At 38.0% G+C, this 24501-nt stretch overlaps 1 protein-coding gene across 1 annotated transcript in view; it reads left to right on the top strand.

Moving 5' to 3' along the window:
* Positions 1–23664, top strand: part of LOC106670190 (polycomb group protein Psc-like) — a 117724-nt gene extending 94060 nt beyond the window's left edge. Inside the window, exons 5-9 of the mRNA XM_014400296.2 lie at positions 301–397; positions 18887–18950; positions 19030–19137; positions 21161–21241; positions 21321–23664. Of these exons, the coding sequence (XP_014255782.1) occupies positions 301–397; positions 18887–18950; positions 19030–19137; positions 21161–21241; positions 21321–23429 (2459 nt within the window). The 3' untranslated portion in view covers positions 23430–23664. The remainder of the gene's footprint in view (positions 1–300; positions 398–18886; positions 18951–19029; positions 19138–21160; positions 21242–21320) is intronic.
* Positions 23665–24501: the final 837 nt, after the last annotated feature.

The raw sequence follows: 24501 nt of genomic DNA on the forward strand, positions 1-24501 counted from the left end.
CATAAAAGGGGGGAAATAAAAGCTGAATTAGATACGGAAGCTAATAAAGCCTCGTTGAAATGCTTACATGTGAAATAGTATCTTGATGTCAAAGCTCTGTGTAATTCAAGGCGACTACACAGCCTTAAAATGTAAATCAAGCCGTCTTCTTCGGGCTGGTTCTTCTTCGCTTGAATCGTCTGTAAACCCTTGAGTCCCTCTCTTCGGACTTGCACGTTAAGTCCTTTTAAGCTCGTTAACTTTCATTAATGAATTTGTATACCAGGTAGAGAAATGTTTCGTAACTGTTTGCTTTTTCAGACGAACACCTTGACCCAGAAAGCCGCGGCGTCGGGCTCGACAGGCTTATCTATTCGCCTGACGATCTCATCAGCCTTTCTTTGGAATTTTACGATGAGTAAGTTTTTTTTTAATCTTAAAAATAAATAATCTAGTTCGTAATATATTCAAAAAACAGTACAAACAAGTTTTCGACGACCAACACGATCACTTATAAGGTAATATTATAATTTAAAAGGTCAAAACTCGCCGTCAAATCGTTTCGTACACTAAAATATTTGATCATCAATATTAAATAGCTTTCAATTAATTAAGGCTTTTAGTTGAGATAAAAAAGTCAGTGTCACGAGCGGGAATCGAACCCACGACCTTCGGCTTGATACGCTTCTCTACTACTCTACCACTTGAGCTATCGTTACCTCCATCCACTCGGATACCAACTTCCCATCTCAACCCCACCTTTTGAATTTTCCCTCCTTTTTGCCATTTTTCATGGGTTCGAAACCCGCTCGTGCCATTAACTTTTTTATCTCAACTAAAAACCTTAATTAATCGTAAGATATGACATAGTCAAGCGGACCACGAAACTAGTGAATAATAATTTGTAATATAGTATTATTTATGGTTTATGGGTTTAAAAAAAAAAGAACTGATTGAAAAGGGACTGAATGGATTTTTAAAAAATCCATTGTTTTATATTTTGTGTCACTTCGAGCTCTGAAGATGATCTCAATAAAGATCGAAACGTTGGCACGATGAAGAAAATTATTTTTCTAAACCTACTTCACACCAGACCGCAACTCACCATCTCGAAATGACTATTTATATATATATAATTATAATCTTCGGTGGTTGTTCTGTGCGTTATTTTTTCCAATTGTGCCCTTTTTATATAAATAAAGTCTCCAGTGAAGATGGCAAAAAGCTGAAACAGATCTGACAGAAAACACCGACCCAGATAAAATTTCAACATCCTGAATAATTAAAGAAAAAATCTCTGTTGGCAGAACCAAGGGTGTTGTCAGAAGCTTGATACGCCGCTCCTCTACCACTTGAGCTATCGTGTCTTCGATCCTCTCGGGCACTAACTTCCCATCTCAACCCCACCTTTTTGCATTTTCTCTCCTTTTTGCCATTTTTCAGAAAAACTAAAAACCTTAATAAATTGAAAGATATTAATTGGCCGAGCGGATCACGAAAAATAGTGAATTTATTAAATAGCCAACATTGTTCAAAAATCCTTATATATAAATGCCATCTTGTCTTGCGTATTCTCCTCGAGTTTTTTTCTTGATATCTGAAAAATAAAAGCGACGAGAACAGGTAGATCAAGATGATCGGAGAAGATCGAGCTACATATTCAACACATTGGATGGAAGCCTTAAACTAATGATTCCGTAATATCATGCTAATAAATTCATTTACTAACATTGGAATCATCGTTTTACTAACTATATAAGATGTAGGAACCCAACGCTAACCTGATCGATACGATTTATATCGGTTGGCTCGCCTACTCGCTCCCTATGTATCATAATTAAGTATCGACTTTTTAATCCCACATACATGCTAATAAATTCATTTACGTACAAGGGAATGGTATGTTATACAATGTAAGAACCCAATGCTGTCTTGATAATGTAAGGACCCAATGCTTTCTTGATAATGTAAGGACCCAATGCTGTCTTGATAATGTAAGGACCCAGTGCTGTCTTGATCAAAAGAATTGTAATGATAATTAAGCATCGACCTTAATCCAACAAATAAATGTTAATAGACACATTTACTTAGACGGATATACTACTTTATGCAGTCGAAGGATCCATAGCTGCCTTGATCAAAACAATCTCATGTCGGTTTTATATATATATATATATATAATTTCTCTCCTTTTGCTTACTTTAGTTTGTGCATGTGATTCATGTAATATCTTCACGTTTCCTAAAGTTTTGCTTCATATTTTGCATCGTTTGGCCTAAAATGATCTCTCGCTTCTTATCGGGATGTCACTTTCCAGGTGCAGAATATTATTCTAAGTTTGGTGGGCGGTATGTTCGCCCTAAAATTGATTAATATATTTTGTTTTATTTTTCTCAATTATCTGGTCACATCTAGATAATCTTGCTCGATTTCCTTTCATTAAATTTCCATAATTTTAATCGAAGAAGATTCGTATTCATTTATTTGTTAACAGTCGAATGTTATTTCTCTTCTTTCATCGTGGGTCAATAAGATTTAGATTTTGTGTCATTGTATGTGAGAAAAATAAGAATCGAAAACAAAAACTTGTCACATATCTAAAAGAGATATAATTATTGGGTAGAACAATATGACCCATTTTTAGGTTTTGATGTCTTTACTAATTCAGAAATAACTTCCGTATTAGGAGTAACGACCACTTTTTCACTTACAGTATGGATCAAGGTATAGCCTTTAAGAAGAAGAACAGAAATTTAGTTGCAAATGCCATGCTTTCGACCTATTCATCATTGATGAATTCATCACCTTTAAGGTCATCATCAAGGCAAACCAACCTTAAATATGTCTACATATTGACATATTTAAGTTATTGCCGAGGACTCTTGTCGTTACAGTGCTTGGCAACGTCGGTTCTGAATCGGTCTTCAAGGAAATTTGAGATCGCCTGTAAAAATTAAAATAAAAAATAACGTAAATATGTCAATCTGTAGACATATTTAAGGTTGTTTTGTCCTGATGATGACCTTAAAGGTCGAAAGTTTGGTATTAGCAACGAAATTTGCTTTCTTCTCCTTCAAGATCAAGCCTTGATCCAGAGTGTTCGTATTTTTTATAACGTAAGATGATGATGATGAGTCAGTGGTAATGGTGTTTCTCAGCTGTTTCAAATGTCGTAGATTCACCTGCTACTTAATAATATTTACAGCCTGGAATATTCAAATGCGGCTGAGAAAGGCTGATAAATATTGGAGGAGGATAAGGGGTGGCTTCGGAATTGTAGTGCCTCTGTTCCCTGGAAAGCTGCGGAATTATGAAATAGCATGGAATTACAATTGCACTGCTCTTAAAATCCCCTTGGGCTGGCGGTTAGTTTTTTGGCTTTAAAACTCACAGTAACGCAATTCAATACAACTAGCAGAATCATGTTTTGGCCGGTATTAAATTTTTATCCGTACTTATAAAACCGCTACATATATAGAACGTTTGGTCCGCCTGCCCTCGCTGTGAATTTGCCTTCAATAGGTTTCTGGTTTAATTTAATCTTTAATATCCTTCTGGTGAGAACAAAACTCCACGTCCAAGACCGCAAATGTTCATCGACCTTTTTCACCTAACCATGCGAAACTTAACATGCCGTTTGACCGTGGGTCGGTTTGATGATGAAAGTCTGCGGTTGATACAATGTTAGATGCTTCTCCCCACTTGTGGCGTCTGGTCTAATTGCTAGTATTAACACTCCCGACCTCACCCCCATGGCATACTAACCCTCATCATACTCACCCTCGCCCCCTCAAACGTCGATACCCCGAGACCCCCACCAGTTTTATTGTTTTTATTAAATTTTGAATTTATCTGTCTTTAAAATAATTTGACTAATGGCCAAGGGATGTTTATACAATGACTTTTGTCTAGAATAAATATATAGATTATTGATGTTGACGTTTTCTGGCTTTGAAGGCTTTTCTTTTCATTGTAAGTAGTTGAATAAGTTCTATATATAAGTGGAAAAACTTTTTCCCTCTTTGCATTTTATAGTTTTCCAATAAAACCTAAAAAATAATACGTCACTAGCTATGCCAGACACGTTTCGGCTGTTCGATTGATTCTGGGCGATTTTTCTGCCTCTCTACCCATTTTCAACATTACAAACGATCCATTTTCTGAATTTAAAACCGTAATTAAACTTAGATATACAAATAACATCAAGTGGACAAATACGCACATACCTGGGAACATGAAACAGTACAAAAAGGAAAGAACGAAACAGACCAAAATGATAAGAAACTAACAGACTCCATAGGAAGATTGATAAAAGTTTACAATCAAGATTTATAATTTGAACTAAAGGCTAGTTAAAAACTGAGAATTTTTGGGGCTCGGTGTCGGCGTCTCGCCCTGACCATCCACTCAAGATAACGTGTGTGTGTGTGAGTGGTGATTAGTGACCGTTAATCGATATTTATTTAGAAATCGTGAGATGCGGTCTGGTGTGATGTAGGTTTCAGAAAAACATTTTCTTTATCGTGCCAACGTTTCGATCTTTATTGAGATCATCTTCAGGGCCTGGGATTTACAATCGTTTACATATAACAATTACATTTTGGAAAAGTGCAAAATATATTGTATAAATTCACTTTTCCACATCCAAAATGTAATTGTTATATGTAAACGATGTTTGTAAATCCCATGCCCTGAAGATGATCTCAATAAAGATCGAAACGTTGGCACGATAAAGAAAATGTTTTTCTGAAACCTACATCACACCAGACCGCACCTCACGATTTCTAAATAAATTCAAGATAACCATGAACCGAAAGCGTATCACTGGCCAAATGTTGAAGATAAGCCGATCAAAGTAACAAGAAGAGAAAGCTTGGAAAAAATTGACCATTAAATAAATGATACGTTCCCAAAATATACTTGATTTAAGAAGATACGTGGTTTGGTCGGCTCTCACCCTGTTTATAACCCTGACCAACCACTGAGATATCCAAACGCAAAAACATCGATGCCCAGCTGATCGGAAATGATTAAACAATTAAGAAAAATCTTAGGAAAAAATGACAATCCAAACAAATCATACGCCTCCGTAACATTATAATTTGGGGTAAATGCTAGATGAAAATTAGTAGAAAATAAGAAAACTTTGAGGCCTCTGCTGGAATTTCACTCTGCTCATATCTCTGACAAAGCGATAAAAAAAACGTCGAAGACAGGCCTACCAAAATGATCGAAAACGACAAGAGGAAAGCCTGGAATGAAATATTGACTATTTAAATAAATGATACGTTCCTAAAACTTCATAATTTGATATTAAGGCTAGATGAAAATTGATAGAAAGCAAGAAATCTTTCGAGGTCTGTGCCGGTACTTCACCCAGCTTATAAACAACAAACCACTGAGTGTAGCTGGAAGCCGAAACTCATCCGACACGCAAAAAACTCGAAAATAGGACTACATAAAACTGTCAAAAACGACAACTGGAAGGAAAGCCTGGAAAAAATTACAAACTAAATAAATGTCAGGCCTACGATAAATTTGAATTTGACAGAAGGCTCAGAAAATTTGCAGAAACCTTTTGGGATCTGTGGCAGTACCCCTGTTTATATCCCTGACAAACTACTGAATGTGGCAAGAAGCTGAAGCTCATATGACAGACAGAAACGACGAATATAAGCCGACCAAAACTATCGATAACGACTACTAGGACGAGCTTGCGAAAATTTGACTATCTAAATAATGGCAAGTGTACTAGAGACTATGAAACCTTTTGAGGTTTGTGCTAGTCCCACTATATTCCTGACAAACTACTGAAAATGGCGAGAAGCTGAAACCTCTATGCCATAGACCAAATACAGACCTACAATCTCACATTTCTTTTGACACGACAAAAAAACCCGCAAAAATAGTAACTATTGAGCATGGCAAAAATGTCTTCACCATCAATAACCATACAGTGTAAAGTAATAAACCAAAAATAGTTGGAAGTAATCTGAACTGTACCTTACCTGATTTACCTATCAGGCTCCAAAATAGACAAAATCAAGCATATCCCCTTAAGCAAAAGCTTCCACATCCCCTTCGCCGAGGATTCAATTTCAATCCGAATTTACAATTTGAAATAGGGAAAACTCCAAGGGCGAAGTTAATATCGTAAATTGAAGGAGAGAGAAGGACGGGAGGACACCACCTGAGGGAGCAGAGGGTTTGTATCGATCTAGCCGAGCGTCATGTTGGTTGCCATGGGCACACTTTACACCACTCTGTCTTCAGTCACACGGTGGACCCCCTGCTGTTCAGACGTCCGAGACGTCTCTGGACGGTCCTTTTTATCGACGAGTCAAAAATAATCGCGTTTTATCGAAACCAAAAGAAAAATGTCTTGTTTTTTAAAGAATCTATGGTTGCATTTTGTTTAGCATCAAAAACAGAAGGGCTTTTTTTACATTTTAACTTCTTGACTTTTTTAGTTAATTAAGCCACATTTGTAAATAAAAATTAGGATTTTATATAATTTTAGGCCTTCTTGGACATTATGTACATTAAAATATCTATTATTTTATGTATGTGTGTTTTTTAAGGGATGTTGCTATATAAGGCCTATATATACAGAATATTTTGGTCGATAAACACTAAATGTTGCAAAGAGATGGGCAAGTTTTGATAAATTATATCAACTTCCATCAAAACGCCTACGATCGTCAATAAATGATGACTGAAAAGAAGCTTTACTTAACTCGGGGTTAAAAATCAGTTTGTGTCGTATAAAAAAAAAATTACTACAGTCAGGGGGCACTCTCGACACGACACGCAAGAATGGCACAATTACACAGAAGTCAAACACTTTGAGCCCTGAAGATGATCTCAATAAAGATCGAAACGTTGGCACGATAAAAGAAAATGTGAAAAAGCTCCTGCCACATCCAGAGAAATGAGTAAAGCATGTTCCTTCCTTGCTATTTTTTACTCTATTACATTTTTGATAAATACAGAATAGAGACGGAATAGTACAAAAGCCTGAACTGAACGAGAGACAGGAATAATAAATTATTTTCCTGGTAACTTGTCTTTAACATCTTTCGGCATTTTTCCATCTTCAGTGGTTGGTCAGTGTGTTATTTCTTGCGAATGTGTGTTGAGTAGTGACCGTTAGTCGATAATTATTCAGAAACCGTGAGATGCGGTCTGGTATTTGTTAATGTTTGTAAATCCCAGGCCCTGAAGATGATCTCAATAAAGATCGAAACGTTGGCACGATAAAGAAAATGTTTTTCTGAAACCTACATCACACCAGACTGCATCTCACGATTTCTAAATAAACTACAGATAAAATTAAAACCAGCGATTAACGTTACACGCCCATTGTAGTGAAAATAATCAGGTTGGAAAGGTTAATTGTAAGACGATTGTCATCCTACACATGTCCATCCTGTAGTTACGCGAGCCGCACTGTTATTAAAAACCTTCAGGTTATTTAAAGTTTGAGACAGATACCGTCTATCTAACTTGTAAACTAAACTTAACATAAAACTGGAAGGGAACTTTTTCCCAAAGGCTTTATTAGCGGAAGATTTATTTTTTTATTTTTTTTAATTAACTTGGTCCTATTAAGCAGGTAGTCAATATTGTTGCTGTTAGTCAATTATAAATCAATAATAATTGTTTTGTCGGCATAGATTGCCAAGCATTATACAATGTGCCAACTGTCTGTGTTGTTGCGTTTATGGTCCTAGCTTTTCAAGATCCATTTTTTATCCTTGTAGACATGAAGTAACTTTAATCTTGTCTGTATTAGATAGATAGATATACTTATTTTATTTACAAAATGAAAAAAATTTAGAGTTAAAAATAAAAAACACAGTATTATTATGGCATGGTATTAAAACCGTCAGCCAGAGTTCGGAGTGCATTACTATCCCAAGAATATGCAAAATTATATAATTATAAGAAAAGGAGAATTTAAAATATCAACTTGAGAGATTACAATTATTTACAGGATTTTGAAATTACAAGGTTGAATTGCGGTAAACTTTGAACATAATAAAAATGACACTTCAAAGAACAAAAGGATTCTAACTTACAAAGGGTCCCCCACAGGCCAACAGAATTCGCATTTTGAAGCCCACAGACTAGAAATTATATGTATTAAGACTAACAGAACAAAATTAAAAAAACAAAAGACCTTGTATCAACAAAAAGGAAATATCAAGTTTTCACAGCCGTTTGTCGAGCAATTCTTTGCTATGCAGGTCAAGTTTGGGGCTATCACGAATATGAAGAGATAGAAAAAGTTCACAGTTTTTTTGTTCGTAAGTTGTTTGCCCTGCCATCATCAACTCCTAATTATATGTTGTATATTGAGACTGGCATAGAACTGTTGTTTGTTTATTCTTTAAGGTTACATTTTAAGTTTATTTTGAAATCGCTTCAAGCTCTTGATTCTCGCCTGGCAAAAATTTCATCACTTGAAGTTCTTAAGGGTAGCATATCGTTGAATTCTCTTGCGGAGAGGTATAATGTGGCTCGGTTCTCTTTGGATAATTTTGCAGCGTGGTCTGAAATGTTTTCCAATCTTCTTCATATTATGGGGGCTCGTCATCGAGAGAGTTGTATTTCTCGTGCCGTGGACTCAAATAGATTCCAACTCTACAAGGAGTTGAATCATTCCCTAACTCCTTGCAATGTTTTGTCTGCTCCAGCAAACGATGTCCCGTTCTCTTTTTTCCGCTGGTGGTTTAAAATTCGTGGGGAGTTGTTCCTGAATTTGGGTTGGGAGTACTCCTGCCACTGCAGTGTACTGTCTATGCAACACAGGTGATCGTGAGGATGCATTTTATTTTCTCGCTAGATGCTCGGTCCTGAACGAATTGAGGTATCTGTATGTGGGTAAGGGTTTTCTGACGAAGGAAGAGCTCATAGACCTTCTGAACGGCTCCGATTGCCGGGGTCTTGTTGATTTTGCTCGGAAAGCCTGGTTTTACAGATATGAATACATTGGAATGTAGGGAATTAATATTCTGTTCGTCTTATTTTGTTTCTGTTTTGTTTGTCTTTTGTTTTTTTCTTGTCTGTATTGTTGAGGATATTTTTCTCCTTTGTCCCTGTGACTTTTATGTTTTTGTCTTATTATCTTATCTTTCCAATGCTTTTTTTCTACTCATTAGCAAGTAATTGTTTTTGTTATATATGTTTACTTGGTTTTGCCGATGTTTATATATGCTTTACTATTTTTGTTGTCTTGCTTTTGTATACTCAATTTCTTACATTGATCAGTTTGTACTCTCTCTTCTCTATGTCTATAATCTCTGTTTTTCAGATGTCTCTTCGTTTTTCTATTTTTTATTGGTTTATTTATTGCGTGTAAATTTTAACCATTTTTGGTTGGTAGTATTATTTTGTATGCCCAACGTGTTTTTGATGTGGCATTGTGTGATTCTGTATAATGGTTTGAGCTCTTGTGAGGTTTGCTGTTTACTGTAAATGTCGCCCTTTTGTATGTCGGTTATTGTAATAACTACATTTAAGAAGTTTATTCGATTTCTGCAGCGAATGTGATGTTTTATTATGTAAAGTGGTCTGTAAGTTAGTTGTTGCTGGTGTCTTTTATACCTGTGTATATGTTTAATGTGTGGTAATTAGTGACCGTTAATCGATATTATTTAGAAATCGTGAGATGCGGTCTGTTGTGATGTAGATTTCAGAAAAACATTTTCTTTATCGTGCCAACGTTTCGATCTTTATTGAGATCATCTTCAGGGCCTGGGATTTACAAATATTGTTTACATATTACAATTACATTTTGGATTGTCTATACCGATATCCTTCCCCACCCCTTCAAAATCCAACGTATATAAACACAAAATAGCAAAATCTCACTGGCACTCTCGACACGACACGCAAGAATGACACCATTACACAGAAGACAAACACTTTGAGTGAGTAGAAATACCTTGATTGAATATATTAAAAAAAATATTTTGCATTGTATAAATTCACTTTTCCACATCGAAAATGTAATTGTAATATGTAAACAAGGTTTGTAAATCCCAGGCCCTGAAGATGATCTCAATAAAGATCGAAACGTTGGCACGATAAAGAAAATGTTTTTCTGAAACCTACATCACACCAGACCGCATCTCACGATTTCTAAATAAATATATGTTTAATATTAGGTTTGCCATAATTTCGCATTCCATTCCATGATAAAGCTACAGGTCATTTCCTCATTGTTCACAATGTCATAAAATTTACTTCTTTAGTTATTCTTCGGTTTATTTATTTTTTTTTCTTGATCTTTGATGGCATCCTAAACGTAGAAAGCTGACGATTCACACACTAGTCTGTTACTAGATGTGAATTTGACGTGGTTTTATCACCTGGAAAATTCCGTCAAAATGAGGTCATACGTATCACATATACAGGACTAAAATCTCGGAAATGTTGGTTTTTTATGCGATCAACCAGCTTTCACTACGATATTGATAAAGATTCGGGTTGTCTTCAAAACATACAATGGTATTGTATCTATGCCCCACATACGCAGCTAAATTCTTTTATCAATAAAAGCCCATCGTTTTGTTTTTTCTTAAGTTTGTCTGTTGTTTTTAAGTGTTAATTGTACAAATTGCGTATGGTTTTATGGTTCACGTTGTACGTGGCCGGACAAGAGCGAAGCCCCTTCTCCCGGAGCACTTATCTCTCTTTCCCTCTCACTCCAATTTCATGCGGGCCTGCTAACCTGTGCCCCTCGCTTCCTTCAACTACTCGCTTTATATTTCCGCATTTCCTTATCATTTTAACCGTTTACGTATAATCACGTGTATGTTTCATTGCCCTTTTGAATACTGTATGTATTTAATTGTATGCCAGAGGAAAATGCAAGCTTTGAGGACTGTGGATTGCTAAGTCAAGTTTATGATGACTTAATATTTGATATTTTCACGAAAACATTTTTAAAGCAATTATTAAGTTTATTAATTCAATAATACAAATCAGTAATTTTTCTACCTTAGCCAATTATCCTGGTGCGCTAAGTCTCGCTAGTTTTGACCTCTCAGGGTTTCGACATTTCGCCATATTCTTTGGCCTTCATTCCATACGACATAAGCTGATAAAAGGGCGAACAATAGATTTAATGTTGTTACTGTATATATTTCATTGTATACTAGGTGAAGTACAAGCTCGTCGAGGACTTTGGACTACTAAGTGCAGTTTAAATATGATGATTTAACATTTTATATTTTCGCGAAAATATTATTTTTTTAAGCAGTGATTAAGTTTATTATTACTGAAATACAAATCAGTTATTTTCCTGTCTTATCCGATCATCCTGGTGCGTCAAGTCCCGCTAGTTTTGACTTCTCGGGGTTTCGATATTTCGCCATGTCCTGATAGAACTGTAGTCTTTGACCCTCATTCCATACGCGCCAGAAGCTACTAAAAGGTCGAAGTCAAGATATACAGAATGGATTTAATATCGTGATGCGACTGACGTGTCAAAACAGCGAGGATAGGCGGACCTGATAGCGGGTACATCACACCGCAGATTTCCAGGAGAAAATTTTCAAAATCCATATCTCACAGTATTATCGTTTCATGCTGAAAATAAAAGTTTTAATTAGAAAACGAACATCATAGGATTTTCCCGGCTGATTTGCATTTGCATAACTCAGCCTACGGACGAGCGATTTCATCGATGAAACAAATCAGACCACATGTCTATATTAATATCGGGACATGTTCAAAAAGTCATTAAATGTTATTTTCCCTTCGAGTCGAATGAAGTGTGAAAAAACCCATGCGATAATGGAAGCGATAATCTCTGCTTTGCTAAGTACGAAATCCCTCCTTAGTTGGCATATCATTTTTTGGCGCCCTCCTTTCTCATTTGAAGGATTCCCGAGAGAGGTACTCGCCCATCTGTCTTTGTTTAGTCGAGCCACATGGCGTTTCACCACCTTCACGTTATAGTACCATTTCAACTAAGTTCTACCATCATGGACGTGTTCTAAAAATCTATTTTAGCTTATTTGTTGGGATCTAGTGGTGGAATCGCTTTTGTGTTATGTTAATCCAATAAATTTAAAACCTTCCTTGTTTTATTTCGTTTCTCACGTGCCGGGATTTTATTGTGCCCCGGACTGGCTTGGAATAACCAATCAGACCCTATAAAATTCTCTAATTCGTTTTACCGGTTGGAGGAACAAAATAGGCGAGGGTAAAAACAGTTATAAAGAAGGATGCAGGCAGAAGTCCGTGGTTCATCCTTGTTGGGTACACAAGTGGTCGGAATGGCATTGTTGGTCACTAATGCAGCTTCATTGTCTAACCTTGACAATGCCTCTAATAGGATCTACCTGCCACAACAAACACGCACCTATGGGTCCGGTCCGACATCCATTCTTCTCACCCTTCTTATCAGTTTTTGTTCTACGTTGATATTTTATTCCGGGCGTTGTTTATGTTTATCGAGGCAGTTCTCGGACTTGGTGAAGCGACAGACCAAAAAAATAATAGACTCTAGACACATTAAACAAATTCAAAACAAAAAAAAGGCTAAAAATCAAGACGTTTTAATCCACCAAACACAAAAAATGTTACCTTCGACACACCCATTTCACACAACCTTATTAAGAGACTTGACTTCACAGAAATCACACAGACCCAATGCAGAAGGCGAAATGCACCTGACAGACCGAAGGTAGTCTTCATACGTTCGCAGATCAAAGATTTTGTTCCACGTTGATATTTTCTTCCGAGCTTTGTTATTTTTCGGTTTATCTGGGCATTTCAAGCTAAAAACCAACAGTAGCCATTGGGGCAACCTTCCTCCAGGTTCGTCCTTTTTGAAGATACTGATGGCCTCTGATCGTAGCTCGAGTTGTATTCTCGTGTTAAATGTTGCTTGAACGTCCCCGATCATTTGCCATACGCCAGAAGCTACCAAAAAGACGAACGAAAGGTCAAGCTATTCACATATGGATGGTTCTGAACAGAGATGGTTTTTAACTAAACCTTCCATCTTGATTTGTATATTTCAAATAAAAGTATATAGCGAGACCGTGCAGGTCGAATTACGTTCATATATTTTGCGAGATTTCACGTTAAGGCCATAAGACGGGCAGCTCTGCGAGATTTGTATACCATCCCTCATCAGTTTATCAGCAGAGATGGCAGAGCAGAATTACAATTACTTTACAATATATTAAGGTTTATTTTATGTATTTGTCTGTGTGTAGTTTTCAGGGATTTTTCTCTTTTTTGCTTACCCTGGTCTTTAATCTGGCTTTTTCTCTCTGAGACCTGCTTTTAGATCCCAAATGTATTTTTTTTCATATAGTTGAGTTTGTCCCTGAGTAATTTTAAGGTGTTTTATTCCTTCTCTAACTGGACTGAAGCAAAGTTTGTTACTTTAGTTATCTTTGCGTTACTTCAGCTTAAGATGGGGTTTAAGCTGAGGGCTTTGTAAGGGAAGAGTTAGGAGGGCTTGAAAGGAGTTCTACTTTTTACATTTTTGTTTGTTATTAAAAGTTGGGGAAAAGTCCCACGAGAAATTCTGGTATTATTCAGTCATCCGGATAGTGCCCGTAACCCTGGAACTTCTTCTCATTACTTTGCCGGAGGTCTCCTGATATCCAAAGATCATGTAGCCATTTAGAATCATGCTGCACCTCGACTTAGGCGAAAGGTTATTTGTACTAGAATCGAGGATATGGTAGACATAAGAGATGTGAAGGTTGAATGTCCCATGCTAGGGGAAGGAAAAAGGAAACAGCATTCGTGCTCTAACCCAAGAACATAATTTCCTGTGGAATGAGGAATCCTTCTCGATTACCAGGAGTCAGAACGGGGAAGTGGAGGTCAAACTTATCACTCCCAAGACTAGAGACGAGCAAAGTCGTTCCTTTGGGACAGTTCTTTTTATTGAACTCGTGAACTGTGGTGCTGCGGCAGGTTATTCTTCTATATAACCGGTTATAGGCAGGTTATTCTATAGGCCAGGTCTTTCGATTAAGTACCATTTCCCCAAGTCCGAAAAGGAAGTAAACTGCTGTTCTAAACTAACGTACTAAGTACAACAAATGGACTAAAAGACAAACTGCGAACTGTTTGTCATGTGCAAAAATGTAATGCATCATGCAGGTCCCCGCTCCGTCGAGAGGGGTGGGGTATTGTACCTAAAGCCCAAGGTTTTGATTCGCGCTCGCGCATGATTGGAGTGAACCCTAGTGCGAGGGACTGAAAAGAAGACAGCTCAGCACAGTTCTTTTTTCAAGCAAAGTTCATTGGAATAAGGTTTCAACTAGAACTTCACATCCCTACCCAATACCATATTGGCCTGAAAAGGTGGTACCTAGAAAAGTCATTCTTGAGCAGTGTAGGCCTTGATTCCATACCCCTGAATTCTGTACTTCATAAAAGAAACGAAAATCTTCCAGGAAATGCTAACTGGAGGAATTCCCATGTCTTTAATATGGAACTGCGAGGTGATGGTGGTTTTGTCGTTTTGCGACGTTTGTTCTTACAGGTCAAAACAGCGAGACTAGTCAGACCAAATTACAATTATTCTACGCATGTATTCCTCTAAAAAGGTGTTATAACTGCGAACCTTCCAATGATATACCTATATATATATCTTGTAACGGTTAATTATTTATAGAAATAGTCGAGTTGTGACGGCTACAGCTGCGCTTCTCGGATAATTTTCACAGGCTGTGTTAATTGAATGAAACGGAAAGCAGTCTATATTGAAATCTAACTTCTTAAGAAAGGAATGAAAGAAGTTCGAAGAGGGAAGTTTCGTTGGCATTGTTGCCCCCTCTCCCAGCTGTTCCACGTATCAGCTGCTCCGTTCCCAACATATTATTTATTCAACTTGTCTTTCGGCCGACTTTATTGTTTTCCCCCACGTTCACCCTCTCTTCGACGTTCTACCGCGGGCTTGTGCAGGTGAGCCGGGACTTCAAGGCAAAAATTATAAGCTCGGCGATGACTGATGAGTATCGGCGAGGAAGATGGGAGCCTAATGTAATTGTATTGTGATGTTAAATGGGTGAATGGTAAAAACCGAAGGAACATCTGGGCTCACCCTCTCACCCCACCCACTAACCGAATATAATGAGCTACGGGACCCTTCCATAAACACTCGACCGTCTAATGGCCCCTAGGCCCAATAACACGAGGGCACAATTGAGTTACTATTCGCCTGGGTTCCGTCCAAGGGGATGTAACACCCGATGCACTTGCCTTTGAATCATACCCCCTCGATATATAATAAGGCTTTTATATATTCAAATTCCAGGATAATACTTTCTACAATCTTCTACAGGAATATTGATAATATTACGAAACAAGCACAACCATCCTATGAAGTACCTGCTAAATTTGAAAGCCTAAAATGCTTACAATGTCCATTTTCATGTACTTAAGTACGACAAAGAAGGACATCGTCTGGCTTCCAAGAAAAAAATATAATTGTAAAGATGATGGAGGTGGATATATGAAGGTATCACTAGTGGTTATGCAACTCGCTCAGATGTTTGCCTGGTTTACTACCTAACGTTGTTTTTGATAGATTTTCTCATGCCGAAAACGTAGATCCATCCAAACAAAGGATTTAAAATAAGTCCTCTCTTCAAAGGGAGCTTGTTTTCCAGAACAGAGGCATGCCAAAAAGTCCATGAAACTAAAAGAATAGTTGACCTAGGGCTTATAAGGACTAGACTCGTAGTGGGTGATGAGAATACTAGGAAGGATTTGTGCTCCCCAGGCACTGCAACCTTCTGGCTTATTATACTTCCTAGTTCCCTAATTCAGAAGTATTAGGTCATTGACTGTCGCTGCTACAATTTCAACCCCTAGGTTTTTTCTCAGTGTTAGGTTAAATCTCCATTGAGCCATTGCATTCGAAGATGATATGGGTGGTTGTTTCCTCCTCCTCGTTGCAATCTGCAAATGAGATCATCGTTCTATATGCCCATGTTGTGTTGATGTTTTCTCAGATGCCAGTGACTGAGTTAAAGTCCTATCCACTCGTCTGAGTCTAGCCCTCTCGAATTGCAGCAGTGAGTTTGCCAGTCTTGGTGAGGGTTGTTTCATCATAACTTTGCTGTGTCTAGGGCCGCTAGAGTTTATCCACGTCTCCTTTTGTTTTATTTGGATCCATTCTGCGAAGGAGGATTCTAGATATCTTGTTGTTATCCCAAGTATTGGTTCGGGGCCTATGTATGGTCTTGCAGATCCTCCTCTGGCCAGTGTCTGCTTTTTCGTTACCTTTGTGCCTGGCACCCAAGATATCATCAAATTGTTGTTTTTACCAGGTTTTGGACGTGTTGGATACATTCAACTTTGACTAATTTTAATGAGACTTTTTTACATGCTAATGCTTCAATACCTATTTGGCTATCATACCTTCGGATTTTTTTATTTTGCCAGTGTAACCTCTTTTAAGATTTTCTAGGGCACAAGCGTTCTTGGCATGCATTTCTGCTTGAAAGACCGAAGTGCACTTCCGTAGTAGTACTGCTGACTGGAAGGTTCCGAAAGCATCAGCCTGAAGGATACACATATGAACACTAACAAAGCTTTGGGATCTGATTTAAAACAAAAACTTAACGAAAAGTCCGAAACAATAATGGTACAATAGAATAGTACTGGTCGCGGTTGCACGGTGTCGTAAAGATGCCGACTCATTTTAACCTTAATCATAACCTTAGATTTCAAGAGGAAATCAAGGATTGTGCAGGGTGATGTAGTCTGGTCGTACTAGATCGTTTTGGTCTATTTATTTTCGCCTTCTCTCGGGAATTAAGAAGAAATTCTTCGTCCTTGTCTAAAATATCACTAATGACGGATAGTGTCGGGCAAATAAGAAAAGTAGTGCTTACCAGTCCTAGGGTTGACCATTTCAGGGGTGTATGATTTTTTTATATAGGTCTTTTTACACATCGAGAAGGATTATTGGGAAGTGGGGATAATCAGATTATTGGACGTAAGTGTGAAATTTTTTGAAGCTGGATCATGCAACTTCTTTTAATAAAGAGAGCATAATGGATCGTGCGGTTGGAAACAGAACGGGACGATGGATCTAAGAAATTGTGATTTCAGGTCTGAAGTGTGTAGAGGGTGAGATGCCTTTGAGTTCCCAGAACAGACTCACCTGTTCGACACGGAGGAAGACTCGAGAAGCATTCCTTCTGAACGTAAGATACGATGATGCCCATAGCTCTGTTGAACAGTGGAAGATACAGATATAACGTCTGGGTGTGTAATCTAGTGCACTCACTATTGTATCCCCAGTTTTGCATTTATAGCAGTGAGTCCTTGTTCATTAAGGAACTTGATTAGTACGTTCGGTTTCAGTGGTCGAATTTCTTCTATGGTTGTACATCCTCGAGCAAATGTGCCGACATAGATTGTTAGTAGGTGGGTTGTTCTCTTCTGCTTCTTTGAAGAATCTGCACATGGTTGTTTTATACCAGTCATTTTCTGATGGTTAGGGATGGTTAGTTAGTTGGATGCTTCTTTGAAGAATCTGCAAATGGTTGTTTTATACCAATCGTCTTCTAATGGTTAGGGATGGTTAGTTAGTTGGATGCTTCTTTGAAGAATCTGGACATGGTTGTTTTATACCAATCATCTTCTGATGGTTAGGGATGGTTAGTTAGTTGGATGCTTCTTTGAAGAATCTGGACATGGTTGTTTTATACCAATCATCTTCTGATGGTTAGGGATGTTTAGTTAGTTGGATGCTTATTTGAAGAATCTGCAAATGGTTGTTTTATACCAATCATCTTCTGATGCCCATTCAGTCTGCAGTGTTAAGAATCATATTAAGATTCGACTTTAATCTGTGGAATGTTGACGTCTAAAACCAAAATGATAGTCGAGGATTATATTACTAGGGTATTCGAGAATGGAGACTTTTTGATGTCTGATTTTACCAAGATTCGCAGTAAATCGATGAAATTATAGAAATTCGGTGGTTTGTTGGTTTAAGGTGAACCATGGAAAACCCCCAGGTCGGTAGCCTCAGTTCAAGTTTGGAGCTACTTTTCCTTGAGTAGTTCAGTGAGAAAACTCCAAACTATAGCACATTTACCTAATATATAATATTATTTTTGTATATTTAAACATGATACATAATTTATTGTAAGTACATGCATCGAAAATCTATATCGATCTTGAAATATTTCTACATTCATGATCTTATTTCTCGTTTGCACTTTATGTAAAAGATCACATTATCCTTTAAAAAATTTCTAGATGTTTTTGTCCTTTTTAAATTTTCAATTCAAAACGAATTCGATTAGTTAAAATGAGGCTAGATTCATATTTTTATTTTATATCGTCACCATTTTCCCGGATACTGTGGAAAATTCTCCGCAGGCGTAAAGCCAATGTGAAAGTTCAATTTATGACTTTGCTTCTCAGCAGTTATGACTTTTATTAAACTGCAGGCGAACAACGACAGAATCGAGATTTTGTCTCCCCAACTTTAAAGGTTGTCTCATTGAAATTCAAATCAATTCGAATCGTTTAAACAATAGTTAAAATTAAACCAGACGATTCACTGGTCACCATATCATCATCTTCATTATAAATCTTAATATTTCATGAATTAAGCCTGTGGTTTCATACTTGAACGTCTGCGATGTTGAGTAAAGAGCCTGCCAGTTCCTGAATATTTTTGTTAAATATATTCTGTCTTTTTAACCTGTTGTTTTATTTAAACAAGCACGTCAGTACCCGGTAAAAGTACCCGGGTAAGGCTTATCTTCAGATCAGTATGTTGGCTGAAGTTCGCTTGTTTCAAGTTAATCCATTGTCTCTGAGAAATTCTGTTTAAGTAAAAATTATAATTCGCTTAGAATTTAAATTTTTATTTAATTTTTTTCTATTGTTTTAGAGAGCTAGAGCGAGAAGAGTGGTCAAACAATAACAACAACAGTCCAAAGCCCAATCCTGAAAAGGTACCTAGGAAATTTCACATTTTTCTTATTTTTTTTTTTTAACATTCCATGGGAAATTGTGACGTTCTGTCCTTTCCAGGAGGTTGCCCGTGGGACGAAACGCTACCTTCAGTGCCCTGCAGGATTCAAAATGGCCCACCTGAAGAAATTCATCCGACAGAAGTACGGACTTCCGCCGAATTGTAACGTAAGTATTTCTCGTCTGTATCTCACTTTTGTACATCCACTGTGCTTTTCCCTTGTTAAATTGTAATTTTTAAGTATTTAATCCCATAGTTTAGAAATTTAATATTCAATTTAGGACTAATTATTTAACCCTTTAAGGCCCAATGTTGTCTTTGAGCAAGACGAACATTAGCAATTTGGTTAAAAGGATAGCGGGAAATCCTGTTAGGTTGGCGCCAAATTAGTCGGTGTTGCCAATACCCGGGCAGAATCAGAGCAGGACAACACTGCGCCGGCCCTAAACTCACGAGATTTCCTGCTAACCTTAAACCAAATTTCTTAAGATGGCAAACCTCTAAAGCAACCTTTTTCAAGTAAGGGTTAAAATTATAAACTAGATTGAAAAATTTGATGTTTGGCAAATATAACCTCTTTTTTTCTTTGGGTAATTGAGACGCTTTGTCAATTATTTCAACATTCGAAAAGTCAAATTTATGCCTACTTGATATTGAATGTTTTGATAGTCCGGTACCAGTTGTGAATTTTATGCCACAACCCGCCACTTCACCTCAACTGACGGTGAGCTCGGGACCTTCTTAACACCTACCCAAAGCATGTGTTCTACCGGTGCAGTGCTGGCATTAGTGCTAGTGTTGTGCTGTATGATATATCAATCATGTGTACATATTTGTATAGGAGTCCTGTATAGGTAACAAATAAATTTAAAAAAAAATGTTTGCCAAATATAATAATCGATAAAAGATGCAGTGGTGGGGTGAAGAGCCATGTTGGAGAAAGAAGATTCCAAGATGGAGATTCTAGATTGGCGCCAAAAAAACGTTGCCAACACACGGGATGAAACGTTGAAAGGAAAAACCCTTCACCAATCCCAAACTCATGCTAAGCTTTTGCAAATTTTCTAAATTTTTTATATCCTGAGGCAACGTTGGTTAACATTATTTATACAAGTAAAATAAAAATGTTGGGAGGACTTAAATAAATATGGAAGTATATTTCACGATTATGCTGGTAACCTCATAGGCTCAAATAGTTCAGAGCTAGGCAGAAATGTTCCAATTGAATTTTGTGAGTCACTCTTGGAGAATGGCTTAACCATTCGCTTACCCTTCAACCGCTCCACCCCTTTAACTTAGGGTGCCAAACCGCCTCGGGCTACTTGTAAGGCCTAATAACTCCCTTTCCGACGAAGGCGGAGTTCAGTTTTTATTGAATCTCCTCGTAATTAAAGTGTATTAGTTGCTTGATGAACGCTTGTAATCCCGACAAGAGTGAAACTTGGGTCGAAAAATCGGCTGGAATGTTTTGTAACGTTTTGCAATTCAGTAGTGAGGTTATTAAGGTACTTTTCCCGTCTTGTGCCACTCCTTTTATGACGGCTTCCTGACAAAGGGTCCTTTTTAAAATCTTAAGACCTGGTACCGTTATGGCATCCGAAAATCCCCTTTTGAGTCGGCCAAACCTTTTCCCCTCTACATAAAACGCGTCGGCCAATTTCATTTATTCAAATGCAATGCCGTTGAATAAACAAGGTATTATAACGACCTGTCGCTATTAACATAAATGGTCAGCGACCTCCGTTTAAACAAAAGATCATGACTTTATTTCAAGGTTAAGTCACCTGAGTTTCTATTTTTTTAAAACTGCTCCTCCGGCCTGTCACCCGGCTGATTTATGAAAGGGAGGATGGCTGAATAAATTAGTACCTGTAATTTATACTTGTTCACACCGGCCGGAGTGCCAATTAGAACGTGTTAGTATCGTTGTTTAAAAAATGGTCCCTTATTGTTAGAAAAGGGATCGAATATTCGAGGTTGTGAAAGTGTGACCTTCCCGTTTGGCAGGGGGCAACTGCCGGCAACTAGTTTGTCACTAATCCATGCAATGTTCTTAAAGAGGACGGGTTGGATCGGCAACACCGCCTCATTCCCTCCCGAAAAGCTTAAAATGTAAGCCAAGGCTGGATGTACAACCTGTAAAGTTTACTTTTACGTAATTGTATTCTAAATAGATTTATTTTCATACAGGTGGAAATTATGTACAGAAGAGAGTCATTGCCTGACACTTACTCTTTGATGGATATAGCTTACATATACACATGGAAAAGGGTAAGTTAAAAAAATAATAATAAATAATAATATGACCATTTGTTCTAGTTTTTCAAATATATTTCTTCTTTTTTTTTAGAATGGCCCTATGCGTTTTTATTACCGAATGCCTGATTTCGTTCATAAACAAATTTTACCACCGTTAGACGAGAAGGCAAAAGACGAAAAAGTCACGACACCGGTGGCTGCAGAGGAATCGACAGTTTCTGACGTTGAAACACCCAAATCGAAAGAAAACGGTACCACTCCGACCGTGGCTGAAGAGAAAGAACCGCCGGGAGAAAAATTCCAGGACAAACCTATTCCCGAGGTAAAGCCCGAGCCGAAAGTGCAACCGACTAATGATGAACTGCCTCCTTTGAAAGTCAACGGAGAACCAAAGCGAGATGAGACGGAAGTCGTTTCTAAAGAGTCAACACCGGCCAAGCCCGAAGAGAAGAAAAATTGTTTAGAAAATACACTTCCGAACGGGTTGGTCACAACGAGGCCGTTGTCGAAGCAAGACGAACTCTCGGTCAGCGTTCTTTTGTCTCTTGGAAATTGCCGTGTTGACGAGAAGCAGCCTAGCCTCGATAAACCGAAACCGCCTGAAGAGCAAAAAGAACCCGAACCGGAATTCACATTTCCGAAGCCGTTTTGCTATGCAAAAGCTCCGAATACGCCTCGCCCCGGAACGGAACACTACAACAAGAAAATTCTCAACGGAAAACTTAATCCAAAGTTTTCCGTTAACAACATAGCGTCTGAATTGGCTAAGAACAACCGTTTGAACTCTGGGAAGAAAATTCTACCTTGGCAACGACCGGAACTGTTGAAAAAGAACCATAGGAATGAGCAATATATAAAACCGAAGCCTTCGGAGAAATCGGATCCTTTCGCGTTCCCAGTCAACGACGCGGTGAGATCGAGTAATTCTAGTCCATTACAACATTCTACTCAATACAAACCCTTAGCTCAGAAAACCCCAGAACCGACTGTCCCACCTCTCAAAATAAGCCTTTCGAAGGGAAATCCGAGAGTGGATCCCTCTTCTCTTCCCACTGCCCTGCCGAAGCCTAAAGTAGCCCCGTCGGGGAATAACTCGCCGTCTTCGTCCCAGAACGGTTACTCCGTCAATCCGGAAAGGCCCGAGGTGACCGTCAAAACGACAAACGGGAGTCTGACCATAACGACACAACCTCCCGTCGCTCAGAACGGATCCCGATCGCCTCAACAACCGGACCCTCACAGGAAATCAACGGCAACCCCGCCCAACATAAGGCGGGTGAACGGAGGCGGAGGTTTGACAATAGTCCCGGAAATCAAGCCCAAGGAAAACACCGTGCCATCCCAGAATAGCGTAAATACGACACACAGGTTACCTACTTTCCCTAAGCCGCCTGTGAGAAAGAGTACTTTCATGCCGGGAGGCGTTATAAGCAAAACGGGCCCGACGTTGGACCAGAGGATTCAACAGTTGTATAAAAATCAAAACAACCGACAACCATCCGTTCCCAACTCGCCGGTCGTCAGTCAAGCTCAACCGGCGGGGAAACCTCAAGAATCCAGATTGGCGAATTGGTTGAACAACAGATTCCCACCGCAACAGAAACCGCCGACGCCCAACGACCAACCGGCCCCGAAGAACGCGATCACGCCGAAAAGTCCGAAATCCGAAGAGAAAAAAGAAGTGAAAGAATCCGACGTGGCCAAACTCAGCAAGGAGATGTGCATGCTGAAACGGAAACTGGACGAGCTGAGAAATGCCCAAAACGCTTGTGAGATCACTCAGGAGAATCCGGGTCCCGAAATCGCCAAAAAGAGAAGGGACGTGACGCCCGACGTCTCGATCGAGTTTATGAGAGCGTCGGATATGAAAAAAGTAGAAGTCGCGGTGAAAACGAAAGAAAAGACCACGGTGAAAAGACCCGTACCGGCTTTGAAAGCCATCCAGGAAATCGACGTCTCCAAGAGGAAAAACGTCGAAGATGATAAAGGGCCGGCCAAAAAGGCGAAGCTCGCCGTGAAAAAGGAGGAGGAAGCGTTGGATTTGAGCGGAGCCGGGGCCGGTAAACCCGGGGTCGATCTAGCACACAGAATGGCCCTCATCCATCAAAACGGAAGACTGCCACCGCCGGAACCCGCCCTACACTGGATGCTCAACCGTCCGCTCCTAGCCAACCAGCATTTCATCCCTAGGTCGACGTAACCCTGAACATTAATGGTACTGTGAACTGTGCTACCATTGTATACGAATTTAGTCATTAAGTCAAACGGCCCTCAACGCTAATTCCCGACTGATTTATATGTGATTAAAGTAAATAATTGGCTGTAAATTCACATATTTCCATGGACGCATTACTCGAAGCGAATAATTTTACTCGGAGTATGCGTTGCATAGCCCTCACTAATTTGCAACCATTATTTTGTGAATAAGTAAAAAAAGCTTACATTTATCAACTTACAAAAATATTGAAAAAAAACATAAATTGTTACATACTTGTTTCAAATAATTCAAATAATTTTCGATAATTAATTTATAATTACAATACCGGACTTTACTTAAAAATCAGGCATACTACATCTAAAAGTTTTCACATACAAATCTATGTGTACACATATATAAAATAAAACTTGAGTTGTATAAATAATATTTACGTGAGAGAGTAAAACTGTACAAAAAATAAATTGTATCGAATCTTTGTAACTAAATTTTTATTTTAATATTGTTTATTTTAAATATACCAATAATGATAAAATAAACCAGTAACATTTGTTAATTTGTATAATATTTATAAAGAATGATTACTTGTAAATACATTGAGCCTGTTACGTTTATTTTAAACTTATTAATTATATTTATTTGATTTTATATCTTTCGGACAGAGGAATTACACGGTAATTAAATTTAATTTGTAATATAGTATTATTTCCAATGATTTATGGGTTTTTCGACAAAAAAAAGAACTGATTGAAAAGGGAGTGCCTATAGCATTAAAGTAGCCTTCCTTATTTTGTAAATACGATTAAAAAATCCATTGTTTTATATTTTGTGTACAGTAATGTATATTATAGTATAGTTTTTCAATACACTACTTGCTATTATTATAATATATGAATTATTTTTTATTTCCTAACGATCCATTTCCATTATCCTGTGAATTTTAAAAGGTAAGATGCATGAACGATATTTTTTCCTAGTTGGTACGACAAAAAAAAAGTTCGGGTAGGAAATCGTAATGTATGCATACAAAAAAAAATGTATGGTGATCACCGTTAGT

Source organism: Cimex lectularius, unplaced genomic scaffold (genome assembly GCF_000648675.2).
Source record: "Cimex lectularius strain Harlan isolate CLEC.00 unplaced genomic scaffold, Clec_2.1 scaffold86, whole genome shotgun sequence".
NCBI classification, from domain to species: Eukaryota; Metazoa; Arthropoda; class Insecta; order Hemiptera; family Cimicidae; genus Cimex; species Cimex lectularius.